This window comes from Pongo pygmaeus, chromosome 8, assembly GCF_028885625.2.
Source record: "Pongo pygmaeus isolate AG05252 chromosome 8, NHGRI_mPonPyg2-v2.0_pri, whole genome shotgun sequence".
Classification (NCBI taxonomy): domain Eukaryota; kingdom Metazoa; phylum Chordata; class Mammalia; order Primates; family Hominidae; genus Pongo; species Pongo pygmaeus.
The window spans coordinates 88933449-88954379 of NC_072381.2; the positions used below are offsets into that span (position 1 = coordinate 88933449).

Consider the following 20931-nt stretch of genomic DNA (forward strand, 5'->3'; position numbering starts at 1 on the left):
AATTTTGTTCACATTATTAATCATCTCCTTAATTTAAATTTTTTCATAAGATTCCTTTTTAAAGTATGATCTTCAGTTTAATAAATGAAATATAAAAAGCTTAAATAGAAAAATCAAGAGAAATGATATTTGCTGAACTATCACTCTTTTACATAGGTTTCTGCTCTTTGTTTTAAACAAAGAAGATAAAACTGTATACTCTGGGAAGAGATTTCTGTAGTTGTAGTAATAGTTCTTAGAGCTCCAATTGTTGAATTCGAACAGCATCTCTTAAGCTAGGTACTATCTCCCTTCCTTCCTAAGGAAACTATACTTTCAATATTAGTATATAATGTATAATGTGTGACCATCAAGTAATTACTTTGTTTTTCCCATGAAACACATGGAATAAGTTTTATTTACTGTCAATTCACATTTTGAATGCACATATAAGTATTTAAAACAAATACTTATAAAACACTCTGGAGTTTTAAGATTTTAGAAGATATAAGTTTGCATAGAGAAGGGTACAATTCTGAAATACAGGCAAAACTCATACCTAATAATTACTATTGGAAGTATATTAATATAGGTTGAGAGCCCTTCAATGCATTATTTCAGAGGTTTTCTTCATCCCTCATATTTCTTTCTTCAATAATTTGACCTGGCATTCCTAATTAATAAGATCAGACAGAAAACAATCTGTAAATCTAATTATTTTTATTAGCCCATCTGCTTCAAATTCTTTTCATCCAAATCAAGAGTAATTACTTTCTTGGGGTTCTTGAACATGATTTTTTTCTTTCTTTCACTGAAAAACTTCAGTTGGAGTTTTTGTTGGCAGCTGGTCATATGCATGAGAACTTGTGCTATTTGGCGGACTCTGACAAGGTATTCACGATTGTGTAAGCCTTTAATGTGAGTGTGTCTTTTCTAAGCTAATATCTACCAGCTTTTTGCAAATGTAAAATTTATAATTTCTTGATAAATCTATAAATAGTAACAAAAGAAATATGAGAAATCCAAAAAACATTTTTGTGTAGGTACCTACAGTCTTATTAAATTGTTATATTGCCTTTTTCTATAACATTTTACTATTTACATAATCTAAAAGTTTTATTATTATTCTATACTTTTTAATTGAAACATAGATACCTGTGTTGTATATTTAAGCCCGTCTTTTTCTGACACATTGCATTTAGAGATTCCTAATGTCATTATGATACATTATAAAAGTCAGTTAAAATATCTTCTATATGAGACCTTTTAGTATTATTTGAGTACACAAGCCTAAATATTCTTCCTCCTCTCAAACCCTAACTGCTTACAACCTGACAACCAGACAGTAGAAAAATAACACTTTTTTCTCGATATTATGATCTCATTAATGCATAAGAAATTATTAGATACCTTTTAAATAAAGACTTAAGAAAGATGACCATACATTTGTCCTTATTGTTAAAAGTAAACAGTGATACATATACATGATATAAAATAAATAATACAATTGATTATGAATTGCATAAAGAGGTGCATCGATATTATGTGAACTGGCTTTATAAGTATCAATAGTCATGTTTTGAAAGCACACAGGTAAAGGAAGTAGTAGTTCTGTTATGTACCTCTTTCAAGTAACTTTCTGCCTTTGAGCCAAGACAAATAATACAAATAACCAAATAAAAGGCAACAAAAATGTGAATGGAAACATTAACATTTATAGTTTATCTATTGATATTTTATTTTTCACATTGATGGAAAACATTGCTAATAAAAGGAGTCAGAAGTAATATTCTAAAAAAATAAAGCCTGGCTTTGGTTGGATATTTTATAAGGTATATGACTCAGTTGTCATTATTAAAACCTAAATATGAGCTTTCTCTACCTGAATTATTTCTGAAAAATATAAATTTGGTAAAAGTTGAAAATGTCTACAATTCTAAAGGCTCTGGAAGAATTATCAGTCTTATAAATGTTGGCAGAACCATCTAAGCACTCTACAAAATTCACTGCAGAACCATTTTAAAGAATAAATTGAGAAGCTTTAGTAAGCATTGTATTTACTTTTTTACATGCAGTTTCAATAGAGAATGCATTAACCATATAAGATGCTTTCTGATAAGTTGAATTACTTTGTGAAGGCCTCAAAATTTTTTAAAAAATTTTCTACAGAGATTGTTTTGTTGGATTTTAGAAAGTTATGCATGTGCCTCTTTGTAATCATTCTTCATTACACTGATTAATTCTACATAACATGGTTGACAGCATCAGTTTAACACTTTAAATTAACTGCTTAATAAATAACACATAGAACATTTTCATTATTAGTAACATTCAACTTTGAAAACTCTATCTTCTTTTCTCCCCCTCAAGTATAGTCAAATGTTTCACCATCTTGTGATGTGTGAACTTTATAAATCTTTATGTAATATTGAATATTTGGCTATTAAAGCTCTCAAAACTTCTTCACTGAATTTCTAATATTATAATTGACCCTGAAAGGACAGTCAATAGTTGTTTGTATTATTTTTATAATTAAATTAACGTAAAGAAAATATCATACAATCATTTGGAAGAATATATTCAATCATAGGCATAATTTTCATCCTATGTTTATCACATTCTTCATGTATAAAACATATCTCTTCCCCTAAGGATTAGTATATATATCAAGACTTGTGTATAAAAGAGATCATGTGTAATATTTTTTATCCCAATTGATAATAATAGAGTCAAAGTTGGTCATTATACACTATTGAAATAAAATAGATTTTGCATGTTTTGTTGCTCATATGGAAGGAGGCTCTGGGTTGATCATTATTTTAGTAATTCAGGTGTGAAACCATGATCTTCCTGTTCTGATAATGCCACAAAATATACTTCCCACTGAGGTAGTGTTTAGTAGAAATTGTCTTCTCAGTTTTACTCAGACATTTTTTTTTTAAAGCCCTTATCTGTCATTTTGTTTAATATGAAAATCTAAGATGTTTAATACTGATTTATTTATTTCTGCCTTGCAGGAGAGGTTATGGATCAGAGGTAAGGGCTTTATGGTGTTGATGTCATAACAAGCGTGCTAGGAAAATACTTGTGTAATAGGCAAGACTAATGTACATTCTTTTGAACTAGGTTATTTTCTTTGATTTCAACAAAAACATATTAGTGTGTTATGCTATTTATTTTCTTTTATATATGTTGCTTCCTTGTTTTAAGCTTTTAAATCTGTTATTTAATGGTCAAAGATCACTTGCTTACCTTTTTAAGGATACATTTATTTTGTTCTGCATTACTATTACCCAGTATTCTGACGTTTCCCCAAAATTTATTTGTCTAAGGCTATACATCTAATTTAGAAACTAGGATTACTGCTTGTAGTCCCAGCTACTTGGGAGGCAGAGACAGGAGAATTGCTTGAACCGGCAAGGCGGAGATTGCAGTGAGCCAAGATCAGGCCACTGCACTCCAGCCTGGGCAAAAGTGAGACGCTGTCTCAAAAAAAAAAAAAATAATAATAATATAGGACTACTTAACTTTTGATCTTTTTACCAGTTCAAGGCTCCATCCTATCACTATGTTAAAGCTTGAGATCCTAAAGATTTTAAAAATAATCAGAATGTTAGAAAGCTCTGGGTTTTCTACTGTGCTCATTTGATTCTGTCTGCAGAGAACCTACTGGGCATTCTGGCCAATAGTATTTGGCCAGCTGTACTGCAGGTGATGTTATCAATGAAGTCACTGCGAACCTAGTTCGATTTAGCATACAGCTTCTCAATCAAGAGAAGTATATGACCTAATAAGTATACGACCTAATTGGATTATAGTTTAGAATTCATTATGTGTAAAATAACTAACTCACCAACAACTATATTATAAAAAGGATATCCCTTCAGTCAAATGGTTGTTCTACTAGCCAGTTTACACAGTGGGTTCAATGATGGAATTACCTCCCAGAACCTCACTACCCACTTTTCAAATACTTAGTTTAATATGCTGTTTTCCCTCCAAAGAGTTACTAACCCCAAAATTTGAACTGTGTATCTTGTTTTTATCTGGTTAAAGTCTGTATTATTATGAAACAGATCAATGGTGACTGTATTAGCTTTAAATAAATACAAGTGAAAGAAGGAAGAGGCAGGAAGCAATTCCTACCAAATCTGATAATTAATGACTTTCCTAATCATTCTGAAAACACACTCAATATTTTAGTGCAAGAAATCCACACTTTGGTAAGAAGAAGAAATGGAGAGCATGTCTTAAATATGTTGATAGAAACATTACAACTTTATCATTTTGTGTGTTCTACTCTTCTTCCCAATGAACCTTATCATATTTAATGTGATTGGGAAGGAAAAAAAGAAGGGCAACTTAAAACAAGGTTAAACTTGATAAAAGTAATTATATGACACACAGTACTTTTAGAAACATAAATAACTCTGTACTGTGGAGCTTAACAAAACAAAAATCTGTATAGATTCCTGTTTATTAAGGTTATTAAATTTGTCATTAACTAAAAGAATGATGAAATTAAAACAAATGAATTCTTATTTTATGTTCCAATATAAAGAATTAGTTAAAATGTTTAATGCTTTTGGTAGCTAACACATGAATAATGAATAATCCCAAGGAAACACGTTTTAAACTGTCGCCTTTTTTTCCTCTCTTCTCAATCATGATCTACCTTTCCCATCTGAATTATTTTCTTAATCTTTTTCTATTTTAATTTCCTTTGACAGCAACAGCAACTGCTGAGGCCCTCTCTTCTTAAACCAGAGGTATCAATTTTCATTTTCTTTTCAACCTCACTGAACCTTCACTGTGACTTTAAGATCTATTGTGTTAATTCTTGTTGGCAGAGTGGGTGTCTGCCAATGTGGCATAATTTTAAAGGAAAAGAAAAGAGTCTTTCAAAATAACTTAAAAAAAAAAAAAGAAACCAAGAACTCACCTCCTGAAGTTGTTGGTAGCTCAACTTCCACATTTTTAGCCTCATTCTCTGGGAATTAGACAAATAAGCCCATTATTCCTAATAAATACAAGCCATTCATTGAATGAAGCAATTAATGAACCCGATCAGTAGTTACTTGTCTTAATCAATCTGAATTCATCTATCCATTCCTGACATCAGATTTAGATTATGCAAAGTTTAAAGACAGAATGCTGATATCTGTACTTAAATATCATTTTATGTGATTCAAAATACCTCTTTTGGACACATATATTACAAATTGCCTATGGCATTTTCTTCTGCAATGTGAAAAAGATATTTAGTTGTATAATAAATACATACTATTTTATTTACTTATTATGTTTATATATGTAATTAAAAATAAAAACACAGTCATCCTACTTTTAATTTTATGGCAAATTTAGTATTTCATAAGCTCCACTTACAAAAATTTTATTCCTTTTCCTTGAGTACAGAATTCTATTTTTGCTAAAAAGAGGCATTTATTGGTTAGAATCTACTCTCCAATATCTGGAGGTTGTGTGGTAGGAATATTAAACTTTTATAAGGTTTTAGCAAAAATTTCCATGAAGAGGGCTCTGTAAAATTTGAATTGGAAAACTCAGGGTTGAAATCCAAACACCAATTACTTTATGCAAGACCTTAGTCAAGATATACATCTGCTGAACATCAATTTCATCTTCTATAAAATGTTAGTAGTAATATCTAATATGTAAGTTCCTAGCTCAACAACTGGAATGTAACAGGAAGAAATTCAGTAAATTACGATTATTGTTGTTGTTTTTGTTTTGCATCAGTATAAGTGTTTATAATAATTAAATATTAAGTTAATTCTATGTTTTCCCTGTGTGGACAGCAAAAATGAATTTAAAAAATCACACTAAGTGTTTGATCTACCCAAGAAAATCACTAGTATGTTACTTTGCATACTTTTCTAAAATCTAGAATTCACCAACTAAGGGGTTGTTATAGTCTACTGGGACTGTGTGGAACAAGAAAAAAGGCCAGCATTCCATTGTTGGTTGAGGTTGACTCATGGATCTGACTGGTCAGCAGTTCCTTACTCGATTTTTTTTTTTTTTTTTTTTTTGAGACAGATTCTTGTTCCATCGCCAGGCTGGAGTGCAGAGGCATAATCTTGGCTTACTGCAAGCTCCACCTCCTGGGTTCAAGTGATTCTCCTGCCTCAGCCTCCCGAGTAGCTGGGATTACAGGCGCACGCCACCCTGCCTAGCTAATTTTTGTATTTTTAATAGAGACGGGGTTTCACCATATTGGCCAGGATGGTCTCGATCTCTTGACCTTGTGATCCGCCCACCTCAGCCTCCCAAAGTGCTGGGAGTACAGGCATGAGCCACCGCACCCAGGCTCCTGCCTCAGTTTTTTTTTTTTAACAACTGATGCTGTGCTCTTCATTCATGGGTGGTGGAAGCATCCAAGAGGTACCTTTTAGATCATTTCCTTCTGCTAGTTCCTGTCCCTGTTTACTCAACTCAGAAATACAGAGTGACTGATTGAATCAAGGGCTATCTTGCTGAGTTTCCTGGGTTCCTATCCGCATCCCTTCTATACTTATTACATTTTTAATGCAATTGATGCCATATGCATTGTAGCTAGCAAGAGCTGAGCATTATTTTCCCTTTATGAAGAAAAAGTATTTATGTAAAGAAAATTCTTTGATGCTGACTTCTAAAATCGAAAATCCACTCAGTTGCATTATTTCTCCATAAATAATTACTTGAAATTTTTATTTTGTCTTTCTTACTATTACCTAATGTTGTTAAAAGTCTACTTCAAAACTGTTTGAAGTTATTTTCTCAGTATCTGTATGTATTTCATTAAACATGCATTGGTCAAGCAGTTTGAAAATATTAGTTCTGAGACCTATTTGCTTCATTTAAACCAGCATCATTACACTGAGTTTTACATACCTGAAAATTCTTAGCTTACCTACAGGAAACGTTTTTACAAAGTACATAGTTTGAAATAACTTAAATCTAGACTTTTTGTCTCAGTTTCTTCCAGGTCTTTCTTAACCTCATTCCTTCCCCCACTTCAACCTTCCTATAATAAATATATTTATTTTTGTTAAAATAAAACCTACGCCCATAAAAAAAGTATAAACCACACTGTATAACTAGATGAATTTTTACAGAGCGCACATACCCCTCAAGCTCCTCTATGTCAACACCTAGATATCAGTTTTCCTTCTGGCCTGTAACATATTCTTTAGTCTGTTCTTGAAATTTATATAAATAGAATGATATGATATAATATATTTCATTGTTACCTGACCTATATTCCTCAACATTCTGTTTGGGAGATTCATTTATGTTGTTGTGCGATGTAGTAGCGTGTTTTTCTCATGGACTTTTGCATTGTTTCCAATTTGGGACTGTTATGAATAATGTGTTTTCTCACAGTTGTACATGTTTCTGTTGGGTATTTAACTACAAATTTAAGTTCTGTGAAAGAAGAAATGATTATATTTAATTTAGTACTATTGCCAAACATATTCTAAAAAGTTTTACCAAGTAATAATCTCTCCAGACTTAGATGAGAGTTTTAGCTGTTCTGTGTCCCTGCAAATACATAGTATTGTTCATCGTGGGTTTTTCTAAATATAGTTTATTCACCAGAATGACTAATGCTAGTTTTAACATCAAAATTGGATTCCTTTAGAGTAGGTTCACAAAGTATTTGTAAACTGCAAAATTATAAGATAGAAGAAGTAATGCAAATGTAAATACCTACAGGATCTAGGGTAGTAATGTAAGTGAATGGAGTTTATTAGACACAAAGCAATAGCAGATGGCAGATTTCATAGTGACTAGGGTATAAATGTAGAAAAGTGTCATTGGGGATACTGTCATAAACAGGAGAGAAGATGCTTGCTGTAAAAATTAATCTGTCCAACTAGATTATTGGAATGTAAAAATATGATCCTAGTGTTTCCATGTTTTTATTTTTCAAGAGAAACCAACATCCACATTTTTGGTGTCATTTTCTGATTAGCACTGTTTGTTAGTAATGAATTCAATTTTTAAAAATGATGTTGGCCACACCAAGCACAACTGAGGGTCCTTATCCATATCAATCATGCAGGCTGTAAATTTCCACACTTTGTAAATGACGTATTTGTGCCCTTAGAGGAGGGCATTTTTTTCCTGACTCATTACTACTCCTGGATCAACAAAATTAAATTTTTATAAATAATAGATGATAGAAATATGTACCAATCTATTTTCCTGTGAGTACCTATCCTTTTCCCTCCTCTCTTCTCGTATTCCATTGCAAAATTAATTTGGTTAACCTTTGTCATTTAACCTGCTTAACATGTTAAAGTAGAATTTAAAAGGCAAATGTAGAGAAATTGTATTAGATAGTTATCAGAAACTGTTTTCACATGTATATCTCAAGAAAAACATCTTTCTATAAGTAGAGTTTGACAAAAATCAGTATGTTTAGAGTTTAGAACTGGAAATATTAAAAGGGCCTCTATTCTAACAAATTCTTTTTTTCCTTTAAAAACCTTAAATTTAGAGGCCGGGCACAGTGGCTCACGCCTGTAATCCCAGCACTTTGGGAGGCCGAGGGGAGCTGATCACGAGGTCAGGAGATCAAGATCATCCTGGCTAACATGGTGAAACCCCGTCTCTACTAAAAAAAAATACAAAAAATTAGACGGGCGTGGTGGCAGGCGCCTGTAGCCCCAGCTACTCGGGAGGCTGAGGCAGGAGAATGGCGTGAACCCTGGAGGCAGAGCCTGCAGTGAGCCAAGACTGCGCCACTGCACTCCAGCCTGGGCGACTGAGCGAGACTCCATCTCAAAAAAACAAAACAGACAAACAAAAAAACCTTAAATTTAGAATTAGCAGTATGTTTTAAAGTGTAAACATCCTTGGGAAGCATTACACATTAACTTAAATTCTTGTTATCAGATGATTTTATCAGAACAGTTTCAATGAATAGAAGAATACTGGGTACTAGAAAACTGTTAGTGGGGAGATGAAAAAAAAATGCTGTAGATAGTGTTATAATTTTTCTTAAGACCAACATCACTTAATAATTAAAATTGAGTTAAATATTAACTGTCTATTGATAATTTTAAAAGACATCCAAAAACAAGTGAAACTGCTCATCTGCAAGTTTTAACAGAATTGTCATTAGAAAAAAATTACTTTTTCCTCTTCAGGTCAAATTATATAACCTTATTTTGTATCAAATGGTTACAGCCAGAAAAAAATGAATAGATTTGACTAACACTTTTAAATAGAGTTATTTTAATTGCTTTTATTGACACTTGTATTTAAAGTTATTTTGGCAGGAATGTTTTGAGAATCATCGAATTCTAGGTGTGGAAATCTGACTTTGAGCTGAAACGTGATAAGAATTTGTTTTCAAATGCAATTTTTCTTTTTGAACAATAGGAATTATCCATGGAGTCTGGAATTGATCCTGGCCAGGAATATGGACAAGATTATTACAGTTATGAGCATGGGTACATCTTCAGATTTTTTTTAATTCAGATTCTTATTTTAATATTTTATTAATAGGAAATTCTTAAATGATTATTATTACTAGAATTTGTTTTTAATGTCATGTCGATCTCACTAGTATAATATCTGAAAATGAATAGTATATCCAGCTTTATTTTTAACCAAGTTTTAACCATTTTTCTATATTGAGTTCCATATTGATATTTTACATTGACATTGATTGCAATTCTAGAAATGCGGTAAAATTATTCAAAATTATTTATATGGGAAATAGATGTTAAACATATTTGCTCAATTCCTAAATTCATCATTTCTTTCATATGAGATGTTAATGTTTTATCTAATCAGTTTAAAGTTTTGCCCAAGAGCAGTTAGGAGGCACAAAACACACCTTAGAATCCACTGATAAGTGTCTCAAAAGTCACTTATACACATATAAATTAGCCACTTTCAAAAAAATACTGAAGAAAATTGTGAAAACCATTATAGACCATGTTTGAAGCAACTTTTTGCTACCAAGATACAGATTTAATGTTGTGAATGAGCCATTACACTTTTCCAAAGTATCTATTTTGTGTTCTGGATTCTTCAGCTAGTTAAGCTAGACACAATATGGCTTTTTTCTCATTCTAGTTTCTCCAAAAACGAGTATCTGAAATAACTCAACTCTCTTTATTGTTATTCCAGGGTACCATTATGGCAAAAATCACTGGTCGTCAAGTAGCAGTTCTTACTCTATAGTTGTGTAACTAGTTTACAAGGAGCCTGATAGGTGCTGTGTAAATATCTGTCAATTGAATGGTGGAAGAAAAAGAAGGAAACAGATCACTCATGGTAGATGCTACAGAAATCACATGACGAACTGTTTAAAGATGTAAGTTTATATTACAGGTATGAAATGCCTCAATATGGGAGTCGCCGTCGATTGTTACCACCAGCTGGACAGGAGGAATATGGTGAGGTGGTTGGTGAAGCTGAGGAAGAATATGAGGAGGAAGAGGTAATTACTGTAATTTTATTATGTAAGATAATATTCCAAGAAAAATATTGTTTAACCCCACGTGACTAGCGACTATAGAACATTTCAACTTTTAGAAATTCCTTTCATTTAGTACGTGTTTCCCATAGAAATTTAACAATGCTGACCGTTTCATTGCCTTGTCTTTGGAGGAAAATTAATTCTTGATCATTTAATTTATTTCCTTCTAAAAGTGTTAAACATTTGGAAAGGCCACAATGAAAATTATGTTTTCTAAAATTCTAAATCTTGCTCCATAAAGATATTATAATCAAATATATTTTAAAGTTCTGCAATACAAAGGTTACTTTTGTTCCCACATTATCTAGCAAAACTAAAAGTCATGAAAAAATATAGTCTCCACCTTTCAATTATCAGAGAAAAGTAAATTATTTCCACTAATAATTTTCAAGGAATAATGTAATTTATGTTTAAATTAGCATGACTCATTTCTATAAAATTCTTATACTTCGTCTTCACTATTTACTTGGCAAATTTATACAAAAACAACACTAACAACAAATAAATGTCACTGTGGCTTTAACATGTGCAAAACTTCATAAAATATGTTTCTCATAAAATGAGATAAATCATCATATTTTCGTGATTATTGAAAATTCTTGCAAATTTAGCTCAAGGGAATACAGAAAGCTATTGACCAAAGTCTAGTGACAGAAGAAGGAAGAGACTATAATTCTTTCTTATTTGATCTAAGATGCAAAATAAACTTTGAGTAACAAGAAGGAAATTAATATATTTGGGTATTGTAAAGTACAAGCTAAAATAAAATAATTTACTTTCTGTTAATCACCTTCTGTCTATATGCAATAGAAATTTTTGTGATTGTTTTCTTAAGCCAGTTACATAACATGCATGAAGCTATCACCCACAGATTCATTCCTGCGTAACTTACGTGGGACAAGGTCATATCATAGCTATCTCCAAGCTGACACTTCAATTGCATTTTCACAATTTTCAGGAAGAGCCAAAGAAAATTAAAAAACCAAAAGTTGAAATTAGACAGCCTAGTGAGGAGGAAGAAGTAGTTGTAACTATCGAAAAACCACCAGCAGCTGAGCCTACATACACAACATGGAAGAGAGCCAGGATATTCCCCGTGATTCTTAAGAAAGTTAGAGGATTAGCTGATAAAAGGGGAATCGTTGAACTTGAGGGTGAAGAGTGGCAGAGACGCCTTGAGGAAGAAGATAAAGATTATTTGAAACTCACTCTGGACCAAGAGGAAGCAACAGAAAGCACTGTAGAATCAGAGGAGGAATCCTCCAGCGACTATACTGAATACAGTGAAGAAGAGTCTGAGTTCAGTGAGTCTGAGACTACAGAAGAGGAATCTGAGTCAGAGACACCCTCTGAGGAGGAGGAGAGTTCTACCCCTGAATCAGAAGAATCCGAATCTACAGAGTCAGAAGGAGAAAAAGCAAGGAAAAACATTGTGCTTGCAAGAAGGCGGCCCATTGTAGAGGAGGTCAAGGAAGTCAAGGGTAAGAAAGAGGAGCCACGAGAAGAACAAAAAGAACCTAAGGTGGAAGAAGAAGAACACTCAGAAGAAGAAGAAAGTGGACCAGCCCCTGTGGAGGAAAGTACAGACCTTGAAGCTCAAGATATCCCTGAAGAGGGCAGTGCAGAATCAGCTTCGGTGGAAGGAGGTGTGGAAAGTGAGGAGGAATCAGAATCAGGTAGTAGTAGCAGTAGTAGCGAAAGTCAGTCTGGAGGTCCATGGGGCTATCAGGTACCAGCGTATGACAGAAGCAAGAATGCAAACCAAAAGAAGTCGCCAGGAGCAAACTCTGAAGGTTACAACACAGCACTTTAAAGGAGATCACAGTAGGTGGGAGTTTTGCTGTGATGAGTGCTCTCGTGTGCAGTGCCTTCTGTGTGTTCTCCAAAGTGACACTTGAAAGGGAGGAAATTGATCATGATTTTGATATGACTTATGATCAGAAGCATGCCAGAAAAGTGAATATATACGTTGTCCAAATCAATTTGTATATTTGTATATTAGACTGTATTAGAGTAAAACTGACTAATCCTTTCTATATTAGTAAATCAGAACACATGCAATCAGCTAATCAAAATTTAATATTTACTGGTAGGATTTTTGTTAATGCAATGTGGCATTATGTATTATCAGTGACACTCTGTCTATTGGAATGGATGGCATACATATATATATATATATATATACACGCACACTATATATATGTTTTTATATCATCTTTCAAAATAAATACTAAGACAAGCTTCAACAAATTATATCTTTAACAACAGTCTACTTTTGCATATATGTACGTTTCAACTGGCAAAGGTATTATAAAAATTATCATGAACATGTTCAAATAAGTTTGTATCTGCAACTTCAAATATTAGGAATTCAATGAAATAACATTTTTCAATTAATTAAAAGTTATTACAACTTATTTTCTGTTATTATGAGCTACGGTGGATTTAAAAGTAAATGCAACAGGTATAAAATTTTTTCTAGGTAAATAAACTATAATTTTGAAATATAGTTCTGAAAATCAGAATGCATGCAATGTGCTGATAGTTCACATATTCCAAAAATGCAATACTATTTTGAGAAAAGCAAGCACAGTATTGCTTAACCCTTGCTTCTTGCTATTTTTAATGTTGATTGGTAAAAGTCAAATGAATTCGTGAAAATGTCCAGTTGCTTACAAAAGGAAAGTTTAGTATAATTAGCTTTCAGTTTTGTGTATTACTAGGTAAATGATGCAGGCTGAGAAGATATTTCCTTTTAAAAGTTAGTATATCGAAATGGGACAACCCAGAAAACCAGGATATGTCAAATAAATAAATGCATTAAATTATATCTCAAATAAATAAAGTCAAGTAAATAAATGCTTAAATTATACAAAATGCATTAAATTATACAAAAGTTTGGGCTAACTAGAGAATACATTAAAAATTAGAATGATGTGGTTTAAAAATATTTTTAAAATATTGGGAATAGAAGCGTTAGTATGAACAGAATATACTAAAGCTGTTCATTCCTTTCAATTTAACTTTCCTGAATAGTAGAGCAGCTGTCAAATAGTGGATCAGCTCCTTAAATAAAAGTAATACATTTTTTTCCATGCGGATCAGTAATTTGATCTAAAAGAATACATGTGTTTCCTGAAATGTCTGCTTTCCAACTCAACAATACATTTTTCAAACATTAATAAGCTCTAAAGCCAATAAAGTATTGGTGAAAAGAAATGTATGTTAATAAAGACTGGCTTCCTTCTATCTCTCTTGAGTGATTGATTTACCTTTGATAGCTTTCTAAATGTCATTGTTTTGGATTTCACAGGCAATGTAATCATTGCCTTTTTATTTTATTTGATAGTGACTCACATATTTTTGTTTATTTCGTCAGTGGGCAAGAAAAAGAATGATCAAGTTAGTTGTTGATCGAGAGTATGGAACCAGCTCAACTGGAGAAGACAGTGCTCCTGAATGTCAGAGAAACCGTCTTCACCATCCTAGTATCCACAGTAATATCAACGGCAATATATATATTGCACAGAATGGTTCTGTGGTGAGAACCCGCCGTGCCTGCCTCACAGACAGCTTAAAAGTTGCTTCCCCTGTTCGACTGGGAAGGCACTTTAAGAAACTAGACAAGTTGGCAGTGACACATGAGGAGAATGTGCCTCTGAACACATTATCAAAGGGGCCATTTTCTACTGAGAAAATGAATGCAAGACCAACTCTGGTTACATTTGCCCCTTGCCCTGTGGGGACTGACAATACAGCGGTGAAGCCACTAGGGAACAGGCTGAAAAGCACAGTTGAACAGGAGTCCATGATTGACAGTAAGAACATCAAGGAGGCTTTGGAATTTCATAGTGACCACACACAGTCCGATGATGAAGAGCTTTGGATGGGCCCCTGGAACAACCTCCATATACCAATGACAAAACTGTGACCAATTTTTTAAAAGATATTTTAATTTTTACTTCCGTTTTTAATAAACTGTGCTTTTTATTGTCACTGAGAAAACAATGTATGGAATTTATATCATGCACACAAGCTAAAACTTTGAACAATACGCTTTAAAATTTTAAGAGACAGATTCGCACTCACATTGTTATCAATTAATCGTTTTTCCCAGAAAATCCTTTTGGACATACTTTCACTAAATAACCTATTGTTTGTTTAAACATTTAGCTGTTTTGTTGGGTCTTGAATTTTTGTTCGTTTTAATAAACAAGAAATAATTACTAAGTAATCATTTATATTTTATTGATTAACATAGATTATGCTTTATTTCTAGCTCCACAAAACCTTTTTAGTACATGTAATTTTATTTTCCATAGCCAAAAGGGCAAAAAATAAGTAAGAGGATATTTACAGGCAATGAGTTTATACAGCTGCTGTCTATACTGCCCTAATTTTTAAAACGAAAACTAGAATTGCAAAGTAAAGTAAATGAGGGAATCATCACCTGTAAATTATTTTAAATCATGAGCTTGTTTTCTTTATTGTCCAGTATAAAGGTTTTCACATTTTACCATAAGTATATTTATATCATCTTGACCCTTTAGGAAACCGCTTGAAGTAATATGTATTTTTATCAATATTATTTACAATCTTCTCTCTCTGGTCCCTCCATCTCATATCAAATATGGTAGATAATTTAGTTTAATCACTTGAGGTTAAATAATTGTTTGTAGCAACATGGATATCTCACCCTTAGCAAAAGCTTTTAGGGAAGTGAGAAAGGTTCGAGTAAGCAATGCATCTAGAATGACAATTTCATAATGGAAGACATGGTGAGGTTAGGGAAGTCTCACATTAATGTCACTAGACTTTAATAGTTTATAAACCCAGCATATCAGAGTAAAGGAATTTGGCAGGGTTGAAATTTATATAATATATGAAGCTTATAAAGGCTATGAATTCATAACTTCAAATGTTGTGTTTAACTTCTTCCATTTTCAGTTTATTTATAGAATATTTTAATGCACATATTTATGTGCCTAAAATCCAGAACCAGGAAATCATTGCCTGGGCATTTTTTAAAATCAAAGAACATAGTCTTGATTTTTTTACCATTGAACAAAGCACAGTGTTTCATCATAAATAGAAATGAAAACAGAATATCCTTTAAAAAACTTGCCTTGTGTGTTGCTTATTTTCCAGATGTAAAAAGAATGAAACAATATAGATTAAGAGAATTCAGAATTCTATTGAATATTACTTAGTATGATATAGATGTAGCTCACTTCAAATTTTGCACAGTATTGACCAAGTAAGTTCAGGTTTTAATGAAATTTCCTCATGCATGCTTAATATATGGTTGAAGGATTGAATAATGCACTATTTATTATTTATTCCCCTCTTACATGTTTCACATCTTAAAAATTGTTTATTATACTATTTCTTCATTTCCAAAGTGAATGAATTGTATTAACATCAACTTGCCAACTTGTAAGAGTAGTATGTTTTTACTTCAGATTTCCAAGAAAATATTTGAGATCAAATACAATAACATCTCATCTACCTTATTTTATTGAAAATTAATGCATTCCATACCCTTGCCAAAAAAAAAAAACCTAGTGGCATTAGCTAGCTAGGAGATTAGAAACATAGAATCATGACCACACCTCCTGGCCTGCCAAACAAGCATCCACATTTTCAAAAGATCCTAAGGTGGTTTATATGCATATTAAATTTTGGAAGCAATGAAGTCCGGGGCTTATTCCTTCAAGCACCAAAGCAATGGTTTTTAGTATAGGATACTTTGTATAGGAATTAGATTAAGCATATATTTCCCTATTAATTCAATCAGAGGTCATCGAACATAATTTAACATTATCTTCATACCCCCAGATCATCTCAGTCAGCATCCCATGACATTCTCTCTACATACAGCTTCATACTCTGTTTTTGTCCTTTGATTTCTGGCTGTGACATTTAACTTATTCTGTTGCTGTGCCTTTCTCACATTTTTTTCTTTCAGTTTATAGCTTCTAGTATCCTGATGGGAAAGTTTGTGTTTTTTGTTTGTTTTCTTATTATTGAAAAATCATGACGCTTAAGATGGGAATTAGGTACATGGATTCAACCACATGTTTCTCGACTCTTAGACGCTTTCTTTGGTTACCAGTAGATTTGGAAATCTGATGTTGGCAGAAGTCTAGTGGCCTGACATATGAGATGTCACTGTATTTTAAACTACATTTTTATGAGAAAATATGCAAAATCTTACAAGCCACTTAGCAGACACATTTCAGTAATTTAAACTTGATCATTTCAGTAAAAACAATCATGAGGTTAATCTGTTACTTAATGGAGATAGATAGTATAAAGAGAAGCAGAATTTACACAGAGCAACCAAACCAAATATTTGGTCAGTATATTTTTGGGTAAAGTAGCGCAGCAAAATTATTACTAACTAAATAAATCTGGATCAATTAAATAGTTACTTTAATAGAACTTTCACTAGTCTATAAATCCCTGACTCAGGATTAAAACTGTGGAACCCGGAAGAAATACCCAAGTATGTTTAATCTTAAGAATACTTCATATAAATAATGTTTCAATGTAAATATTTATAAATAAATTGGTTGTTATTTTTCCTAGAAAGGTGTAGGAAGGTTTTCTTGTTGTTCTCAATCAGCACTAGCTTCAATCAGGCAGAAGAAACAGCAGGTCTTGGCTAATCAAGATGAGAACAGAATGATGTAATGACTAATATTGCAACCCGTTGATTTTAGAAGGTCTTGTGAGCATTAAAGGAAAGCAGAGGAAGAGTGAGAAAATATGGTCAGAGTGACATAGGACATTTGTGACTTAATGACCATCGAATCACAGGTGTTAATCTCCCTCTCTCAAGTTGTCTTTCTCATTAATTACAGACTCTGAGAGTTGTCATAGAATTGCAACCGTAGGTTGGCCAAAACCATCTTTTTAAAATACAGAAAAAAGTTTGCCTTGAATTTTATATGTGATATGTCATTCATGTTACTATACCACATTGTTCACAGGTATGTTAAAGCGTATTATTTACTTAAGTGGTTGTTCCAAAGGTGATTCAGTAATTACTATTAAAATATTATTTTAAAACATTTTTATATCATAGAGCCAGAAGTAATTGAATATTGACTCTCGAGGGAAGACATTTTCTTTATTTCATGAGCTTTGATTTTTCTCTTTCTCTGCTTCACCTTCTGCACTTTATACCTTAAGTGGGATTTATATACCACTTGAATTTAATTAGTAAAATAGGCAAAAACTGCTAATAATCTATTCTCAGGGCGGATGCCTATTGGTGCCTGCAAATTACACAGCGATAAGGCTGAAGGATAGGTTCAAAATAATATTGAGGACTTACTTACACATTTCACTGATAGTTTCTTTCTATTCCCAAATGGTATGTGAAATTTTTGTTCTGATTTTTTTATTGATTTTCAGTAGTTAACTTCGATCTTTATCATAAGAATCTTTAGTTATAGATTGGTATTTTTTTCATTGCAATCTACTTTAAATTTATGGTCAGTTAAGCACATGTATGGAAGATTCGAACATTGTCTATAGTTTGAAAAATCTATCAACACCTTCACTGCTTTCCCAATTTCTTTACCCAAATACCTGTTCTTCCTTAACAAATATTATGTTACTGTATGAAGAATCTGAATTGGAAGTTTTAAGTTAAAATGCATTGTTATTCACTACACAATGTTTCAAAAATAAATTTTCATTTGAAAAGACTATTTCTCATTACTCTGTCAGGTGGGGATAAAAATCAGTAACTATTTTCACATTTACATGTTGAGTATTTCAGCCTGATAAGAAAAGCCTGCTCTGCAACCTCTTATCTTAGAACAATGTGGAGGAAAGAAGTGTATTTTAAAACTTCTATTCATTCTTTTCTCATTTCAATCATGTACTCATGCCACCAAGTTCTAAGAAAAATGGAAACTGTTTCCTAACATACCACCTATTCATTTATATATTAAAAAAATTGTAATTACATAAACATTAAGGTTTTCACATATGATCAGTTTATTATGTTTATAGAAATGCTAAATGGCAGCATAAATGTGGCAAGAAGCAGTCAACATGAAATTACATATTTTAACATGGTTGAGTCTGACGTTTCAGAGACTCATAATTTCTCTCTCTCTACCCCCAACACCCACCCTCTCTCTGTCTCTCTTTTTCTCTGTTAAAATATGCTCCTATTTCTCTGGTCACATGCAGCTTCCTAAGTTTCTAATGCAGTTCATGATATAATAATTTCAATTGTCTTTTATCTCAAATAATCAGGAATGAGAGAAATAAATTTTCTAAAACAGCCAACTTGGACATAGACAGAATTCTTGGTCCATTGCCTTTTTTCTCTACAACTGTTAGAACAGAATTTCGTATACTATGTATTTCCAGTGCCCAGCCCGACTATTTGCATAAACAACAGCTGCTGAGAAAAGTATTGCATTAAATAGAATGAATTAATTCTAGCCCTATCACCATGTAACTTTGGCACATCATTTTATAATTTATCCCTATAGTAAAAATTGTAAAATGGTAATAATAACATCCACTTCAATTAAGAGATAAAATCAGATATTTAATCTGAACATATTGTGATTGCTATAAAGGTATATGTTCAGAATAAAAGATTACAAAATTGCCTTCATGTTCTTCTCCACAGATTTAGCCAGATTCTAGTATTGTCCGGCTAAATGCCAGTGTAAATTTTATTGACCTACCTTACATAGTAGATGTTTTAAGAAAATACAATATCTTCCCCATGCTAATACATGTATATGTTTTTAAAGAGAAGTAAAATAAAACTGTAGGTTTTTTTTGTCTTTTGAATTGGCCTGTTGCATAGTTTAAAATTTTAAAAAGTGAACACTGTTAAAAAGAGCACCATACAAAGTCTGGGCTACACTGAAGACTGTTCAGCGGTTTCATGTCTGTGAATGCAAAGAAATACTTAGAAGTCTGTCCTAAAATATGTCACATTTCAATTTAAGTACTTACCCTAAATATGCCTTTAATGTAGAGTAATTGCTGAATTAACACTGGCTCTTTTGGATTTGTTGTGAAAGAGGCTAGGTTTATTTCAAAATCTAGACCATGTTTACCTGTTCTTTCTCTCTAATCCAAGCAGCATTATTTACATAAATAAGCCTATTGACAAAAGCTGATTTTAAAATATCAATATCTGTAACTCTGTATGTATCCCCTTTGTTTCCTATTCCCCATCAAATTTCTTTACCTTGCCATCTTCTATAAAGGATTCTGAATTTTCTAACCTTGTAAAAATATCAGTTATAGTCCAATGAGAAGAAAAGGGGACATTTTAGCTAAAGTATATACAAATGATATAAATCAATATCTACTTATATTTAAATTAGTTTAGGTACAAAAACATTTAAATTCATAGAAATAAAACAGTATATCAATATCGACATATTGATTTTATGGACTCTTACATGTCATATTTTATTTATCCTATTGAATTAACATCAATATTAGATACCACAACTTTTCTCCAGAGATACAAGCACTCATTCACATAATATGAAGATATTTTGGGGTCTTTCTGAGTGATGATGGCTAAATAGGTAGCCTAAAGGTATATATTCTGATGGAACAAATGTTTGCCTTTTAAAAGTAAATCGTGCATGCCACGTGACTGTTGAAATTAATGTGTAAAGCCTTATTTACACTAACATGTATAGTTGAGCTATCATAACTATAACTTAGATTGTGGAGTAATACTATAGGCTAAAAATAAGCATCTATATTGCATCATTAGGTTAACATCATATTCCTGTTACTGGGGGAAAAGTTTACCCAAAGAATCATTATCCTTGACGTCATGGAAGACATAATTTGCCTAAGCTACCAGCATGTCATTAACCAGTCATTTTCCAATGTTAGTAACTACAGGAGGGCTTGAAGGATAAATCTTGGCCTCTAGTAATTCCTTTGTTACCATATTACATTGATCACATCCCAACTTTTTTATTTAATTTTCGTAACTACAAAATTAGTTTGGATATCAGTACCCTAGGGCCTTTTTTAGCAGAAGCTGAAATAATGGGCACAATATTCCCTTGAAACCAGCAGTGCAACTGTGGTTTACAGAACCAGCTGCTGTGCCCATCTCGTGCCTGTGCTATTTATTTAGACCCCTTTCAGAATAAAAAGGTCTTAGGGTGATTTACAAAAATGCATACACCACAAAAGAAGAAATAAAGGTAAAAGAATTAGACAAAAGGAAAATAAAGATAGAGAAGAGTAAATGTGGGACTTGTGTTAGCATTCACACTTACGCCTTCATGGTTCCATACATTAAATATTTAGGCTACAAATATAGCTCTAATCTCCCAGACATCAGATCAAAAAAGGAAAACAGGATTAGTTACAGGATTCATAGTGTGCCTAAAGTTAGAAAAAATTCATGATGAAAAGTCAGCTTTGCCCGC

The 20931-nt window shown here is 32.4% G+C and overlaps 1 protein-coding gene across 4 annotated transcripts in view; it reads left to right on the forward strand.

The window, feature by feature from the left end:
- PCDH15 (protocadherin related 15) overlaps positions 1–14822 on the forward strand; it is a 1016126-nt gene extending 1001304 nt beyond the window's left edge. Inside the window, exons 32-34 of one of the 4 annotated variants that reach the window (XM_063669968.1) lie at positions 9373–9443; positions 10333–10441; positions 13860–14681. In XM_063669968.1, coding sequence (XP_063526038.1) covers positions 9373–9443; positions 10333–10441; positions 13860–13878 — 199 coding nt within the window. In that variant the 3' untranslated portion in view covers positions 13879–14681. Of the gene's footprint in view, positions 1–9372; positions 9444–10332; positions 10446–11438; positions 12335–13859 lie in introns of those variants that run through there. The other 3 variants (XM_063669967.1, XM_054435813.2, XM_063669969.1) reach the window with 3 other exon arrangements.
- Positions 14823–20931: the final 6109 nt, after the last annotated feature.